Here is an 18,031-nt window from a genome sequence, read left to right on the forward strand (position 1 = left end):
CTGGATAGTGGCTACTGCAAGGATTTTGCGAATGGGCAATGGGTGGATACTCTATCTCCAATCTGCCCTTCGCTCAGCAAAAGGAATCATCATAGATAGACATTACCATTACCAGTTTTGTGGATCGGCTAATGCTACATATAGTCGTACGAAGGACGCTTACACATTCACATAAACATAGACAAACCTTTGCGGTTTCTGTATATAGTTCGTATCTCGTATCAAAATGCTGTATCAAAAGTTCTACAAAATGCGCATTTGGTTTGCGTGTTGGTGTTTCGGCTTGTTTTGTTGCTTGATTTGCTTTCTGTTTGCTGTTGTCTTGTATAGTCTGGCTAATAAGTCTATGTGAGTTGCATCTATTTTGGTTCTGTTCTCATTGCTTCGAATTCTTCTCGGCTGAACTTGGCTCGCAAACATTTTGGTGTGAAACCGAGTTCTGTGCTTGCAGTCTCCAAAATTTCGCAAATGGATACCAAAATAAGATAAATGATAATGAGATAAAATAAATGTTTATCGTACATTTTATTTGATTTTCGGTTTTTCTTTTCTCTTTTGTATTTCTGGTTGCTTAATCAAATGATAAAATTAATTAAGTAAAACGTTCATAAAAATACGGTAAAATATGTGTATAGATATATAGATTTATATCGCATAGACATTGAAAAAAACGAAAGAATTCAGTTAAAATATATAGCATATCGTATAAATTTCTCGTAATTATACCGTATCTGATTCATACTTTGAGCGTGGAAAAAGCCATCGCAAGATCAAAATTAAATAAAAATAAAAATCGTCTGCAAGAATTAAACAATAAATCACAAAACTTAAACTAAGCACGTACAAATCTAGTCTAAAAATTGTTTATCTTTCTTGGCGAACTTCACTTATCATCCTTCGGTTCCTTCATCCTTTATCAGTTGTGCAAACATTTCGCTTTCGACTTGAGGCTTACATTTAATATTTAATGCATAATCAGTTTTCTTGTTTGTTTGTTTCTATCATTCTTTAGAGATAATCATATTTTACTCAGCACAGTGGCTCGCTATTTAAAAAAGCACATTTAAATATCATATCATATGCATGTATCGTTATAATTTTTTAAATCGCTTTCGGTATGTGAAATGTATCAAAAATTTGACTATTAACTACAGTTTTCCATACTATAATGCATTTCCGTTTTCTCATTTAATATAGTTACTATATGTGACTGTCAGTTGCTGCGCTTCGTATCTCACCGACTAACAGTTAACGCGTTCATAAACATAATGATATCATTCGCTCAGCTCTAATTCTATCAAATAATCCAAATATACCATAATCATGTGGGGCTGGTGCCGTAATGTAAACTGGCTCGCGCTTAACTAAATCTTATGGTTCATATACATGTATGTATAAATCTAAATATATATATCTTTCTTTCGCCGCTTTTGTAACCTTAAATGTAATGCCTTTAACGTTCTTCAATATCTTAAGATGCTTCAGTGTGTTCAGTGCGTGTTAATTTCAGGCGATGGGTGCCGCAATCTGGTCCGCTCCTTAGTCGGTTAGCGTCTGGGCCACAAGAGCCAGCTGATCCATGAGCACACGGAACGCGGGACGCTCCTCGGGTCCATGTGACCAGCACAACTTCATGACCTATATAGAATGATTAACAATTAGAAAACTCGTTCACGTTGTATTTGGATAATGCACTCACATCATAAATCTCCTTGGCACACGACTTTGGTTTCTCTAGGATAATTCCGCGCTGCACACGCTCCACAACCTCGGTATTCTTTAGGCGACCGTATGGCATCTTGCCGCAAGTGAAGATCTCCCACATCAGCACACCTAAAACAGCAAAATAATAGATATTAATTTAAGAATTAATTGAGTTAGTGCTTTCGTTGTGCGGGACAAAGACTCACCGTATGCCCACACATCGCTCTTAGAGGAGAAGCGCGTGTAGTTGAGCACTTCGGGCGGTGCCCACTTGATGGGGAACTTGGTGCCGCCAGAGCTGGTGTACTGATCGTCGAGAACGTATCGGGCCAGTCCAAAGTCGGCCACTTTAACGACATTCTCGGAGCCAACGAGACAGTTACGGGCAGCCAGATCCCGGTGAATGTAGTTATGGCGCTCCAGGTAGGTCATGCCCTTGCTCACCTGTATGCACATGTCAAGGAGCAAACCCATATTACCAATCAGGGTCTTCTCATGCCGTCGCAAGTAATTCAACAAGGATCCGTGCTTCATGTACTCGGTCACGATGTAGATGGGCCGGTGCTTGGAGCAGACGCCATATAGCTGCACAAGATTCGGATGCTGCAGCTTGGTCATCACCTTGGCCTCCTCAATGAAATCGTCCTCGGACATGGTTCCCTCCTTCATCATCTTGACCGCTGTGTCGATAGACCCACGCCACTTGCCGCGTCGCACAACACCAAACTGTCCCGATCCAAGCTCCTCCATCAGCATCAGCTCCATCGGATGGATCTCCCATTTGTCGTGGGACAATCCCGCCGTGGGTGGAACTGGGCGATCGCAGGGCGAGGATTTGAGTCGGCAAGCCAATCCGCCAGAGTTGTGGCGATGGTAGTTGATCAGATCCGGAATTGTTTCACAGCAATGCTTCTCACTCAAATAATACTCGCAGCGAGCATTTTGCTTGATGTGGTAGTGCTTCACATGCGACTGTGGACTATAGATAAAATGACATTAATCTCCATATTTATCTTGGTTGTTTTGCTTGAACTTACACTTTGGTATGCAGCGATAGTGTGTAGAGACCCTTGGTCGATGACTTCCGGACCACAAAGCAGCCCTCCTTGTCCCCTTGCTTGAGCAGGGATTCGGCTCGTTGTCGTGACATGTCGCCCACATACCATCTGGAAATAAGCAGCAGGAGAATCATTAGTTTGCAATCTAAACTTTTGATTTATTATTGAAAACCCTTAATTGTGTCGTTCTTGTATTTAATACTTAATCGTTAGATTATTTGTTGTTTGAAAAATTGGTTTTACTTACTCGTAGCGCTCCAGGCCAAGAAGAGCCTTCGGTTTGACATAGTTGCTGGGTATATAGCCGACATTGCCCAAGGCATCTTTGACCTTCCACCAGTGCTCCTGTGAGTCATCTATCACTTCGTATTCGGCATTCTGTTCAGAAATCAGCCGTATTAGTTTTGCGCTTACACAGAAAATATATTATATTGTAAGCCTTACCTTTTCCAGCGACAAATCACCGCCTTCGATGGCCTTGAATGGATAGAGAGCAACCACCAGCTTGACAAAGTGGGAATTGTCCTGTCGACAAAACACAAATTAGAAGCTATCGCAAATGAATTTACTCAGCTTTTACCTTGGCTTTGGAATTTGGTGTTCCGGGGGTGGGTATACCGCCAGGCATATTGGCATCCAATAGAGTTCCGTTGCCGTTCAATAGAGTTGGGGACTGCTTGAAAGTTGTCAGCGAGGACTGTTCGAATTGAAAGTTGGTTAGTTAGATGCGGCTTTAATTATGGTGTTATCCGAAAAGAAACTAACCTGAGGCTGCAGCGATGTGGGCGTGCAACTGCCGCCACCTCCTCCTCCGCCGCCTAGGCCAAGGCTGCCTCCGCCTCCCAATCCGCCGCCCACTCCTCCGCCGAGACTCCCCGAGCTGTTGTGCTGCAAGCTGAACTGACTGTTGGTCGTGGAGCTGTTGGGACTGATGCTGCGCGTTGAATTCTGGGCTGGAGAACTGCCGTTGCCTGCAAAATGCAAAAAGAAAACCAAACTGATTAGAAACCGTGGACAAGTTCGTTGCTGAAGTCATTCGTTTGCTCAAGTTCGTTGCTTAAGTCTTTCAATTCAGTATATCGTCTTTTGCAGTAGCCGTTGAATAAAGTAAATACAACATAATGGCTTATACATATATGCAGTTTACCAAAAACATAACTCGACTATTTCGTATTAGTGTGCCATGTACTACACTCAAATCTAAATTTAAACATTTTCAGGCCCCAGGGCTGTCCGATTAATTAGCCATCGACAAATATCGCTAAGTCGCCTTATGCTGTCTGTTAGTTTTTTTTTTTTTGTATTTGGTGGCTTGCGATTCTTGTCAAGGTGATAATTAATTAAACGCTGGCCGAGCGCTGACACTGAACATTGACAAGATTTTCAACGGTTCAAGGCGCCCGCTCGGTCGCCCACAATTCGCAGATAAATCAAAGACATCGGGCATTGGAAAGCTCTTTGATGAGCTGCACGGACTTTGCTCGGCTTAATACGATTTCAGTGTTTGCCAACTGGGGGTTTTTCGAGAGCCCGTCAATAATAATAACGTTAGCTCGAAGTGAACTCGAAGTGTAACCCCAATTAAAGCAAAAATAAATAAAGATAAATAAATGAAACTTAAATGCCAGTCGAGAGCAGTCGAGTTTCGGCATTTGAGTGGGCGTCTCTTATGCAATCGCCCTCAGCAAATGAGTCAACTTTTCGGCTCATGATACACATTTTGATGTCTGCCTTAAATTTGTTTTTTCTTTTCTGATTTTTTGGATTTTCTGTGTGCTGTTACCACTTGGAATCCACTTTGCATCGGATGAGCAAATGGAGAAGTGCTTCAGGTAGGCGCCTGCTCGAGAATCGCGAGCGCCGAGCGGCTACAAACAAAAGTGAAGGTTAATCGCAAAGCGAAAGTGACTGCCAGCCGCTTTGCCGATTTCCCAACCCGCAGTCTACACGTATTGCTATAAATTGATACAAAGTGTGGTAGGGGAAAAATTGCCCTGCAGTTTGCAACTGGCAACTGCCAACTGCCGCCACTGACTTTCAATTGATAAGCCAATTTTCTCAATTTTCTCAATATCACAGAAGCACAAAGCAGCGGTGCGCGCATTTTTCATGTGAAAACTTGTTGCGTCTGGCCCGCCCCCTTTTATATTTCCCCACCCGTTCTCACAAACAAGCCAAACAACAGCGTTACGAGGAAAACGTGCCGGCAAAAGATGACAAAAGCCTCGGAGGCACCACTCCAAACTACGTAGTAGTACTTACAAACACAATACGGCAGTTGGGTACCCGTACCCGTAGTCGTAGTCGTAGTCGTACTCGTGCCCCTGCATTGATGCAAGATTGAAACCGAAAATAGAAAGTTTTCTTTCTTTCCCAGCCAAATGCACACAATCGCACACTTGGCGGTTGTTAAAGCCGTGTTCAAGCTTTTGTTTGGCCATTTTCCATGCAAATGAAAAGCGCTCCAAGCATTTTCTCTGCTTACATATACATATAATAAGAAAATTGCTATCTTTGATGTCTGACTTCTTCCGAAAGGTTGAAGTATTTTGTGATTTGCTTAGTCGGGAAAAGTAACGATATTCCTTACGACAAGTTAGTTTGATTATATTGATTTGTATATTAATTATATTCGAAAACATAACGAATTATTTTTAGTAAGAGTAGGAAGAAATGATTAAATTGTTAACCACTTTTTGAATGACAGAGTATTAAAATTCATGAGCCCACAACTGGATTTTCCCGTTGCCCAGCCACTTGAGTATTTAAATCATTTTCAAAACACCTGAAAATTGTCAAACGGAAGTACATATTTTATATATGCACATAACCTGCAGCTCTCTTATAAATTTTCTATAAATGAAGTGGAGAGAGGAGATACCAGAGGTGAGCATACATTTTCGACTTGGTGAGTGCCTCATCAACAGGTGCGTTGCATTTCCAAGCCCACTTGCAACATTTGTCATTACCGTTGTACGGGTATTTATAGCTAATTGTGTAATTGTGCTTTGTGTTTGCCCCGCTTTTACCGCCGCTCCTCTGCCACCCCCTCCCTCCTTTAACACTCCTCTGCCAACAATTTGTTATGCAAATTGCAATTCTTGTTATTGCCATTAAGGCAGGCATTACAATGCATTGTTGTTGCAGCTGGTGGTGCTCAGCCTCGAACCGAGTGTTTGTAGAAATCAAAGGCTGCAAGACTTTCAAACACGTGTTTGCTGCTTTGTTCTCTACTTTGTATTAGTTATTCCAAGCAGGTGAAACTAATCAAAATGCTTGTGCGATGACTCAAAGACAGCAGCGCTGGAAAACGCCCACAAAAGTTACAAACAAGATCAGGGTCTACAAAAAGTTAAGAGGGGCACTGAAAACAATTTATGATTAAATGAAAATGAATGCCATAAGCTGGGCATGTACAACATATGTATATATATGTGATATGTAAATGACAAAAATGTATAATTGTAATATAGAAAAAGCAGAAATAATACTGTATAAGCTTCTTGATTTAGTTCCTAAACCATTTTCTAAACTATCATTTGGACTACTAAGAGGGACGACTATCTTAGTAATCGCTAAGTGGAACTACAAGATAGGAACAGAATGGAAATTTCCTTAAGCATAAGACCTTGTTGATCGCAGCTTACCCAGCTTCAGTGCCGATAAAAGCATCATAGTTCGGCTTCAGGGAAAATCTACGGTGAAGACTGCGGAGGCTCCACTCGGTAAAAATTCCACTGTTTGGTCGACGATATGGTTGCAGTAATTGTGTCAATTCACTTTCACATAAATCGCTTGTTCGGTTTTTATGTTTCTTCTTTTGATTCGATTTGCAATTCTTTGAACTACAGTTTCAGGTTGTTGGCAAACTGGTTTCTCAGTTGCTTCCTTTTGCAATCTGCAGTTGTTATTTGTTATTATAGTAGTTGATGTTGCTGTTGCTGCTTTGCTTTTGCTGCTTTGCTGTTGCTGTTGACCTTTAAGCGTTTCCCATTCAGCGATGCTGAGCGGCTTTTACCGTTAAGGCGGCCCACGAATAAAACAAACTCAGAGCTTCCTGTGCTCAAGATTTTATTTCAAGTGATCTCGACTTGCGCCTCACATTTATAATTATTTATTTTCGCAATATCTGATGTCTGCTTTCACACGATGGCCGAAGGCGTCGCCATCTTGAAAACATTTTCCATAGGCCGTAAATATTTTTCCATTTTCTATCATTAGTTATGTTTGTAAACTTGGTTATTTCATTTTATTTTCGACACAAATCATATGACAACAATTGTTTGGAATAGATTTATCATCTCTCAGAAATTTCTTTCTCCTTTATAAAAAAAATCAATTTTTACTGCGCGACGCGAACTGTTTCAGTTAATGTTTAAAAGCCAACTGACTGAAATGGCAACTGAATTTTTTTTAGCCAGACAGCAGCAACTTGGCTCGGAGAAAAACAACAGCAACAACAGCAACAGAAACAACTTCCAACACACGGAGGCCATAAACATAAAGTAAAACTTAATTGTAGCAGTGGAGAGCGGAGAGTGGAGAGAATGGAGAGCAAAGCAGCAGGCTCCACAAAGCAGAAGCCGCCAAGCGAAACGACGGCAACTTGAGCAACATAAACAAACACTGCGAACAACTTTGTGTAACTTCGATTAATCGATTAATGTTCATTAGCTAAGACCAAACTTAGACAAAATTGAGGCGGATTTCTAGTATACTTCCAATTTAAATAAAAAACATAACATAAAACATTTCACTCTGTAGATATTCATATTCATATTCATAATAGAGATACTTTCTTACAATAACAGAAAGAATATCCCGCTATTAGTCTTTTTAAAATGATGTAATTGGCAAAATGGCAAAAAGATGTAATTTTTGTCGGTGTAAATATGAAATCACATGTGTTTATGTACATATGTATGTATATCACCGATGAAGGTGCAGAGTTCAGAGCCAGCTCTTCTGTTTTTAGGCTTATGAAGCTGCAACTATGGTTTTTCATTTTTGTATTATTATTTTTGTTGTATTTACCAAGCGATGCGCCTTCAACTGTAAAATGATTTTTCTTTGAATGTTAACGGTAAAGTTTCCATTATGCTCATACGCCGGAAAAAACAACAAAAGCGATTACAACAATTACATCAATGTAACGAAACAAAACTTTTGAACTTTGCCTGTACGCCAAAGTTTTCGGAGAACAAAAAGCACGAAAAACTCACTTGTATAATAGCAAAGTGTGTGGAAAAATGAAAAAACGAGAAAAAAGCCGCAAAACACAAGACGGAATAAAAAAGCAGTTTCTTTTGTTACTTCTTCTTTGCGAAGATGAAGCAACAGGCGGGAAATTCAGCGGGCGTGAGCGAGACAGGTGATGTCTGCACACCTGCGCAGGTGTTTGCAGTTGTGTGTGTGCGTTACCGGTAGCTAATGAATATGAATCGGTTGGCAGCAGCAACAAAAGTTGCCAATGTGCCAGCAACATGTTGCTGACGGAATATTAATAAATTCAAATAATTTGTTATTAACAAAAATATAATTTTCTTAAAATATTTTTGTTTTGCTCAACAACCATATTTACATTTATTGTTTTACATAACACAATTTGAAAACCACTTTAAAATAAACTCGCCTATGGTAAACACAAAATTAAGCTACATAAATTAATAACTCTTTTTATTTTGGTCAACAATATCCTAGTAAACATGGCACTCAAAACTTTAATTTAGTTTGGCCCCATTTGATTGTGCAGCTCCACTCTGCCCGAAAGTAGGCAACATTATTGTTTAATTACCAATTGTGGCAACAATGCAGTGTTGTGGTAAAAAGAGAAAAATTATATTAGAGAAAACAAAGAAAAATACGATGTCCATGCCGAAGAAGAAAGGCAGTTGCCACATCCTTAACATTGGGTATTTAACGACCATTCAACGCCTTCAACAGCTGAGCTTTTAAATATGTTGGAAAACTCGGGAAAACGCAACACAAATCCAAGATAGAACCACTAAAATGTGAGAAAATGTAAACACTAACTATTTTCTTATTCAAAGTAATGGAAAATTCCAATCATCTAACAGCCATGAAACGCACTTCACGAAAAAAAAAACCAAATATGTATATGTATATGTAAGTATGGAAAAAATTAAGGTTAAATGTTTACATCCGAGGCTCATAAAAAAGCGTGTGAAAAATTGTTAACTAATTGGCAAGTTGCATGCGGCAAAGAAAACAAATAATTACACGCAAATTGTTTGAAAAATTGTGCAGTCAGCGACACCAGCGTCAACAAACATAAACAATAACAATAACACAGCAGTACTAGTAATCAAACAGGAAACGGCAAAAAGACAAACCAACAAATTGTAATCGTGGCCGCGTCTGTGTTATTCTTTTGTTATTTGTTATGCAAATGTGGGTTAATAACATTTTAACGCATGCGCCATGAATGCAAAGCTGTGCGGCAATCAAGATACTCCGTGGAATTCTAATCATTTTGCAGCAATTTTATTCAGCTGACAGAACATAGATTGTCAAGTTGATTGAAATGTTTTCGCGAGTATCTCATGGATTGCTGCTGGGTGTTCCTTTCTCCAATAACTTTACACGACTTGATTAATTGCCACAACTGTAAATGGCTTAGCCAATTTATGGCAAGAAAATGCATCGAATTATGCATTCGATTTGGTTTTGCATTCTGGCATTCAATTAATGCCAGACGGAAGTGGCTTTTGAGTGGGTTGTAAATAAGTTTGCAATAAACAATCAGTCAATTTCTTTAGGAAGATAGTTTCAGAGTCTGACAGCCAAAGCTACTGGAATTGAATACTTCAATAAGTTACATGATATGGGACGGCCTTTATGTAACTTGTAGTTTTTATTACGAAATAAATCTTATAATTAGCAGTTGCAGGAATTCTGTGAGTATAGATAACTAATTAAATACCATTTTTTCATACACTGGTAACCATTAAGATGATATTACTGTTGTGTTACAACTGCATTAAGTTCATTTATTGAATATATTATTAAATAATATAGATAGAGTATTTAGATTCGGTACATTAACCAAGGGTGTATATTTTCAAAGTCTTTTATTAATCTCTCTTAGCCATCCGATTTTCAATCGTGTTTGGAGTAACATTATGCAACTTTTGAAATTTATATAAATCCCACGTCCAAATTCCCCCGAAAAACTATATCCCTAGGTGATCGCCGCCAGCCTTAAATCACTTGAAAAATGCACAAAGCTGTTGGGATTAGAGACCGCCCTTAAGCGACTGCCACTCCCACCCGTGGGGTTTTATGTCCCCAATTAACACAATATAAAACAAACCTCGAACAAAGGAAGAAATAGACGGGCACAAAGCGAAATCAATCGAACCAATTTGCATATGAAAAATGACGTCAAAAATGAAGCGGGCGTTGCTGCTGCTTGATTTGCTTTTGAATGTGAAATATTTTTTGGGATTTCTGCTTAATTTCTGCCCGCAGCTTGCAGCGGCGAACCATGGTTTTTGTTTTATTTTTATGCATTTTTAATGAAACCATTTAAGAGACCACAGGCAACAGATGGAAATTGTATTTATGACAACGAGAAATCCCTACGTATACGTAAAATTCAAAATCATAAAGTTGATAAGCAACTTTTGAGCTGCGCACTGACCTTGATGTTTTATGGTTTGTTTTTTTCGGGTTTTTTTTATTATCGGTGTAGCTTGAAAGACATTTTTCCATTTTCAGGCAGTCTTTTCAGTGTTGTCAGTCTTGTCAATAACTTAATGTTTCGCATCTCGATGCAAATTGAATTTACAATAAATAAAAGTGGTTAACCGGATGGTAAGATCTTGGGTTCTCCAGCATGGCAACAGAACCACTGAGCCAAGAATGGAGATCGCGGATGAGTGAGCGGACTGACCCAGGTGCAGAATTGCACGTATGGAGCTTCGTGCCCAGAAGCAAAATGGAAGCCCCATGGTCTGAAGAGTCACCACCGATTGCTTTGTCGGGCCAAAGACAATTTACAATAATATTTAAATACGCTATTTGCAACTGCTTTGACTCGCCAACTGGTTTGGCGACTGCCCAAGTTAACTTAACTTAACTTAACCCGACTTGAAGTGAGTTAAGTTGAGCTGAGTTGAGTCGAACGTGCCATTGCCGGTTCACAAGATTTGCCTCTCTGGCGTTTCTGTTTCTGTTTCATTTTCAGTTTCAGTTGCTGTTTTCGGTTTCGGTTTCGTTTCAGACAAATTTAAACGAACGCGAATCTCGCGAAGGCTATTTGGGGTAAATTGGAAATGGTATCGGAATTCACATGCCACTGGGCTGCAATAGGTTTTCCTATCTGTAAAGTGTACAAGTTCTAGTTAAACACGAGTAAGATTAATATTTGTTTGGATTTGTGGCAGGTGTGCCGCCTTAATAATTAGCATCTGCGTCAAGTTTGCGGTGATTTCGCATTGCGACACGAACGTAGTTCTGTGACGTCATGGCAACCACACGTTTTTTACTTAGCAAAATTATGTGAGGTAATTATTACAACGTTAACGTTACACTGCGCCAAAATGCAGCATACATTCAAGCTTTAAGACTCAAAAGACCACCTGATAGAATCCGAAAAGCACTATTCACAATAATACACCCAGAAAACGCGTTGAAAACGCAGCTTGACATGCACATGAAATCGTACATAAAGCAACAACTGCAAAATAAATTGAATGTTTCTGGTCAATTGATTCGGTCAACTTTAAAGCACCGACATTCAACAAGTGGCCGTGTGGGACAGAGATGGAAGCTGCCAATGGCTTGTGCTTTTGGCTCAAATTGCAAATGCAAATTGCAAATTTTTGTGGTCATTGTTAAGTAAAGGCCATAAATAGAAACACACACACACAGAGAGCCAGGGCAGCAACAATGCAATAATTTTATTGTCAACTTTGGCATGCCAATCAGCCGAAAGAAAAGAAAACAAAGCGAAATGAGCACACAGTAAAACCGAAAGTCTAGCTAGAGAAAAAAAACCACACACAAAACGCTCCAAGTGGGGCGTGCTATAAAAATGGATGAAAAAAGGGGCCAAGTGGTGGACCCAAAGGGGGCAAAGTGGGGGGCCTACAGCGGGCATGATGGAGCAGCTTTCAATCTTCGTCGTATCTCATATGAAATTACTATGCAAAAACCGACTTTTCGATTGGCATTGATGCATCTGCCTGGAGAGAATCGTAGAATCTACCACTTTACCCACCCCATCGTGGCACTTTCGGTTTTATTGCGACTGGATACTGGCAACTGGATGCGGTATGGATGGCTAGCTGGGATCAGCTCTTCAGGTTTTCTTCTGGGCTTGGTCGACGGCTGCTAATTGATTTCAATTATGCAATTGCCATGTCTACTCCTTTGTTTTTCTGCCTTTCTTTATCGTGTGCCTGGCATCGTCTCGCCCCAGCTGCTGTCATATGTTCTTATACATGCGCTGCACTGCTGACGATCATCTAATAACCGCCTGCCATCTGAGCCGAGCCATGGCCATATAATCATGATAATTGTCAGGGAGCGGAGATCCAAGAGCGGCCAGCACCGATCGCATCCACAGACTGTCGCTAAATGCTGGCTTGGCTCAAGCACTCCGAAAAATACTGCTCTAGAACTATGGGTTCTCATGTAATAAAGCAAGTTTTCATTTGTTATCACTAGATGCTCAGCATTTCGATTCAAATTCTATCCTTTTATTTACGAGTATATATTTGTTAGCATTTATATGACCTTATGCTAGCAAGCCAATTCTACCTTTTAAGCCTTGACTTGCAGTTCCCAGTTTAAAGTTAAAGCCAGCTGAACTAAAGACCAAGTACTCCGCTCAGTGCAGGATTCGACTGACTGCTGCATTGGAATTGCATTGGCAATCATCGCCAGCGACGCCTCTGCGGGATGAGTTGGCCTCATCTGCTGTGGAAGTTGAGCTTTCGCTTTGCATGCCATGCGGCAATACATATCAGAATCGGCTTATGGATCCCCTCCTGCAGATGGCTTCGTGTTTACAATTGGCATGGCAAAGCCTCTGGAGATGTTTACGCTGCAATACATTTACGTAATTGATGCACTCTTTGCGGGGGGATTGCCTGCACAAGATTAAATCATTTGTTTTCGTTGTGAAAACTTCCGCTTTATATAAACAAACAGCGAACCATAGAGTGGTTCTTATCGGAAAGAATATTTACATTTTTAGATATTGAAACGTTTGCTTGTACAGTACTTGGTGTACAGAAAATCAAAGAACTTTTTACGTTTCTTGCACTCTTGTCTAGATTGCACTGCAGATACATTTACTATCTATCATCTACTATACATTTACAAATATTTAATCACAAGTGCATCATTTTGGACATGACAAGAACATCACTTGCAGATCTCATTTAAAGCAATTCACTTAAGTTTAAGCAGGTTTTTAATCATTAATTTCACTTCAGAATCAAGACGAAAAAACCTGTATATTTTATTCTAAGTTGTGTGTTCACACCCAAAACAATTGGTATTAGTACTGAAAATGTTTCTGTCAATTTATTTGTGTTGTTCTTTCCCCAATGTTTGCTAGATTAAAACCGAAAATAATTTATACGTAATATATTTGAACCGCGGGGTAAAACACTTATACTCGTAGACTGGTAAACCCCATTAGGCGACTTGATATTTACCTTCTTTGGTTTTGGAACTGGTCAGGCTGTGACCAATGTGGTTCCAGAAGTTGAGTCGGCAGCCGAACACCTTCATTTCCTTGACCCGCTCCTTCATGTTGCCAATGACGCTCGTTTCGGCCAAACTCACGCAGGGAATCATTTGGGAACGGATGCGATGAGATACCAAAAACGCTGGCGTTGCACACGCGTTTTTAAAACTCGATTTTTGAGCACTATTTTAATTGAAATTTTACTGCTGACAGGGGGAGAAATACATTTGTTTGAGCATTGACGCGTTTCGGGTCATTAAAGTTGAGTTGGGCAAGCGGTTTTTCGGCCATTCGAAGCGATTTGTGCTTATATGTATATCGCGTTGGTTTTGCACCGATTTGTAATTGCGATTTCTTAAAGTCACACACATAAATACATTAGGTTCAGCCATTTAATGAGCTTCTGCTCAAGTACGACGCGTTTGCGGAAGCAAACTACAACACTACTTAAAGTCCATCAAATTCATGGATGCTTTAATTGCCAAAAAGGCAAAAAAATAAAAATAAAAAATGCCTGGGCATTGAAACAATCAATCAAAACAACAAAATAGCCAACAGAGGAAGCCGACGAAATTTCAATTCCTGTTTTGGCAATTGAATATAAATATTGAAGGCATGCTTTTAACTAACTCGTACACATGAAACCCCCATAAATCAAACACATTATGCATTTGATTTATGCTTTGTTTGCAGAACATCAAACGTGTCTCGTTTTTATTTTTATAGTGAATTCGTACAGTTGGGCTCAAGAATTTCCTTAAAGATGCCAGATACCTGGCACAGATTGCAGCTAAGAGGCAGATGAGCGATGCTGCTAAACAATTGGGGTTAGCCTGCTGCAAATGCTAATGATGCTGCAGCCAAAGTCGGTTGAGGTTGCCCCCATCATTATCGACAATCATCATCAGCTTCATTGATTTTCGCATTGTAATTGTTCGAGTGAATCGCAGCAGCAGCAGATTAATAACGATTTCCATGCGGTAGAAGCTAATGACGTATCCATACTTAAAAAACCAAAATTGATTTATGAGGCTGTGAAGTAAGTAGAACAGTTTTCATTTACTTACAACACGGTACTACTACGGATTAGGCAAGTGGAAACAAGCCTTGAAACAAACAAAACGCACCCAGTCGAGTGAAAAAACGCCATCAATAGCAATCTGAGACAACAATCTATAGCCGTGGGCAGAGGAGACCTAGGCGCAGTTCATTGAGCTCCACTGTAACGCACACACTCGCTTGGCTGTCTCTTCTTTTCATCATTTTTGTTGTTGTATTTTTTGTATTTTAGTAGCAACTGTTGGCAACATAATTAACATCAATTTCAAGTCTTTTCTACCCAGTTGGTTCCTTAATTCAGTGGAACAAGCCAACGAAATCTAATGAACTTTCAAAATGATTAACGATGCTCGGCGTGCGGCTTACGCAAAATGGGCGAGGTGCGGTTTTAAAATTAAAGTCTATTTTAAGACGAATTGGTGGAAGCTTGATAAACAGTTAAACCGATATCGAAGTGATCAGGTGTGGATGTGGAATTTCATTGGAAATGTGTAAATCTGTATCCTATAAAGTGCTGAAAACTATGTAGTAGTGACTAACAGTAAGAAACTATCAAAACAGTGTCGCTGAAAAACCATGATAAATTGTAAACTGTTTTTGTGAGAAATCCACCAAACTTATTGGTTAAGTGAAAGGTATTACCCTTATAAATTCTTACTTTATGCCATTAAGTTATAAAGACTGTAATCTCCACGCTTAAGTTCAAATACCAAGGGCAGCGAATAGTTTATTTGAGAAAATTCAAAGCTAAAAGCCTGATGAAAAGTCGTGGGAAATCAGAAGACAATAGAAGTATTTATACTTGATTGAATCAGAGTTTTAAGCCTCAGCTCTTTGTTGTTGACTTGCCAGTAATTAGTGCTACAGATTGCAGCTTGAAACTCGTGTCGAATTGGAAAAGTGAAATTTTCACGCCTTACACAATTGCCATTAAAGTTGCGACTCCGATGACATGTGAGTGTTGACACAGAAAACGAGAAAAACAGTTCAACTTTTACTTGTCGTTAACTAAAAAAACAGACAAACGAATAAATGAATATGCATGTAAAGCTGCTGTGACATATGAACGTCTCATTGACCTTGCCTGACCCGGCAAACATCCCGAAAAGAGTTAAGATGCTGGCCGCGGGCGAAAGGAAAGGAAAGCGCTGCCAAAGTAAAACCGAATACAAAATAAACCGTTTGGGGCGTGGCAATGGGAAAGAAAGCAACCGCTTTGACCTGATTCCGAAAGGTAAATGCTAAAGCCGAAAACAAAAATCCAGCGACTTGAGGAGCGTGAACAAAGCAAATCCGCCAAATAATTTAAAGCGGTCAAGAAGCGGCGGCGCGAAAAAGGGAGTGAAAGAAGCTATAGCTTTCGCTTGTCATGTTTTTTGGACATTTTTATTCCCTCCTCTGTTGTGCTCCCGACTTCGTCTTCTTTCCCTCCAGATTTGCGAATTGGGTTTGGGGTTTCGGTTTTTCGGGTTTACGGCGTGCTGCTGAAAAGCTCCACAAATGAAATGGCACGTAGCTGACCTTGACCCGTTGCTTTTGGGGCTCCCATAAAATGCAATCTTTATGAACAGGCAGCCGCAACAGGCAAAACAGCAAATTGCAATTGAATCTTTGGGCCAATTTACTTTTGGCAAATTGCTAACGGTACCGCAGAGGAAAATAAGCACAAAAAAAAACGAAGTGCAGGCTTTCGCAATTCACGATAAAAAAAAAAAGTTTTAACCAGTTCCAAAGAGAGCTGCCTAAGGAAAAGGCAAAGAAAAAGAGATGGGGCACAAAACTTGTTTCCGATTTTTATTTGCAACCTTCGAAGAGGCATCCGAAAACTACCTTTTCGTATCTGTGTGCCTGACTATCTGAGACAGGCTGTGTATATATAGGTGTGTGTGTGTGTACTGCCGCATAACCGTTAGGCGGAGGATCCTTCGATTTTAAACCTGGTTTGCATTATAAATTGAGCCAAGCAGCCACACAAGTGGTTTGGCCTGTTTGCGAGTGGAAAACATACATTTTTCCTACCGATAATTAACATGGACAATGAATAACTCTCTTAGGTACCTGCCACACATAAGCACATGCCGCACAGCTGCGGTCAACGAAATAGCTCAAGGAGGTCGCAAAATTTCGAAGAATCAACTTAAGTCGTCACTTAAGTCTTTTTAATAAGAAATATATCACAAAGTATTTATTAAAAAAAGTCAATGAAAAGGCAAATACATTTAATTATATACATTTTTCTTCTATATTTAATGGTTCAACTATTTAATTCAAATGAAAATTATTATTTTCCTTGCTGCACAGCTTTCGAACGCAACTGTGTTAAGTACTTTACATCGTAAGGAGAATTTTACTGTTTGCTTATTTGTTAGGAACATTTCGCCTCGTTTGTTTTATGAACGTTTGTGGAGAGGTTAGAGATGCCAATCGCATTTACCAGGAATTATCCACACACTCAAGAGGAAGTTAAAAGTAAACCTCCCGCCTTGTTTAATCGGCTGCCATCAAAATATTTGTAATCCAAACATTTATGACTCGGTAGTTACATTTTGGAGTAACAAATTTAATGCCCCTCCATGTATGTATGTATGTATGTATGGGATTTTATATCTTTCACTCACTCCACCCGTTGATTTCCCCACTCATTTCAGGCCCTTTGTTCGGCCTTTTACTCAGTTTTTAATGACAATTTCAAGCTACCTTTTAATGGCATTTTGGTTTGTTATTTTTATTATTTTTTATGGACCCTCTTTCCATGAAAAGAACACCATGGAAGCGGAGATGCGGAGAAAATATTTTCTATAAACAAAAGCTTCACGAAAGCTGAGAAAACACGAGTAGACTTGAATTGATTTCTATTGAAATCCGAAACGGCACTTTTAGTGCTGCCTTTGTAATTTTTTAATGGCCCTGTCTGGATCAACCAAATGCAATGTGATAAGGGCCAAACTGATAAGCCAATCGAGAGTTGAGAGAAATGTGTAAGGGCAACTACAGTGTAAGTTGAGAAATGCATATAAAGGAAATGGGATTAAAGGGGAGCATTGCGAGGAAAACAGTGACTCCACATTCTACTTGAGATGGTATCATTACAAAAGTGAGTTTTTTAAGCTTCCAGAGCATACTATGAGTAAGGGGTTTGGAGTTTTAACATTTTGCTCCCTTGAAAGCTAACCACATAATTATGAAATGCAAATATATGTATTAATGCACTCTTTAACAGAAATTTGTATTTTAAATTTCAGCAATAAAATTTTCCGTGGCGCCCGAGACATGCAAATGCAGCATATGATGAGATACCCCTAAGACTCGATGAAGATTGATACTTCCTTTTCGACCACTCCCAGGCAATACATCTTTTATTGTAGTGAGTGAGTGAGTGCCTTCTAGCTCTTGGTTTCAAGTCGGTAGTGTTATTCCACGGCTTTCCACGGATTGCTTTTGAGCTGGGTTACGTGATAAGCAGGCTTAAGTATTTAAGCATTTGCCT

At 39.7% G+C, this 18,031-nt stretch overlaps 1 protein-coding gene across 5 annotated transcripts in view; it reads right to left on the reverse strand.

The window, feature by feature from the left end:
* Positions 1 to 679: 679 nt before the first annotated feature.
* Positions 680 to 18,031, reverse strand: part of LOC122620836 (tyrosine-protein kinase Btk29A) — a 42,518-nt gene continuing 25,166 nt past the window's right edge. For 2 of the 5 annotated variants that reach the window (XM_043798499.1, XM_043798491.1), the window contains 8 exons: positions 3,528 to 3,733; positions 3,343 to 3,459; positions 3,207 to 3,287; positions 3,010 to 3,140; positions 2,742 to 2,870; positions 1,911 to 2,683; positions 1,700 to 1,833; positions 680 to 1,638 (listed from right to left, as the gene is read on the reverse strand). In XM_043798499.1, coding sequence (XP_043654434.1) covers positions 1,540 to 1,638; positions 1,700 to 1,833; positions 1,911 to 2,683; positions 2,742 to 2,870; positions 3,010 to 3,140; positions 3,207 to 3,287; positions 3,343 to 3,459; positions 3,528 to 3,733 — 1,670 coding nt within the window. In that variant the 3' untranslated portion in view covers positions 680 to 1,539. Of the gene's footprint in view, positions 1,639 to 1,699; positions 1,834 to 1,910; positions 2,684 to 2,741; positions 2,871 to 3,009; positions 3,141 to 3,206; positions 3,288 to 3,342; positions 3,460 to 3,527; positions 3,734 to 6,409; positions 6,547 to 13,453; positions 13,692 to 18,031 lie in introns of those variants that run through there. The other 3 variants (XM_043798518.1, XM_043798510.1, XM_043798526.1) reach the window with 3 other exon arrangements.

This window comes from Drosophila teissieri, chromosome 2L, assembly GCF_016746235.2.
Source record: "Drosophila teissieri strain GT53w chromosome 2L, Prin_Dtei_1.1, whole genome shotgun sequence".
NCBI lineage: Eukaryota > Metazoa > Arthropoda > Insecta > Diptera > Drosophilidae > Drosophila > Drosophila teissieri.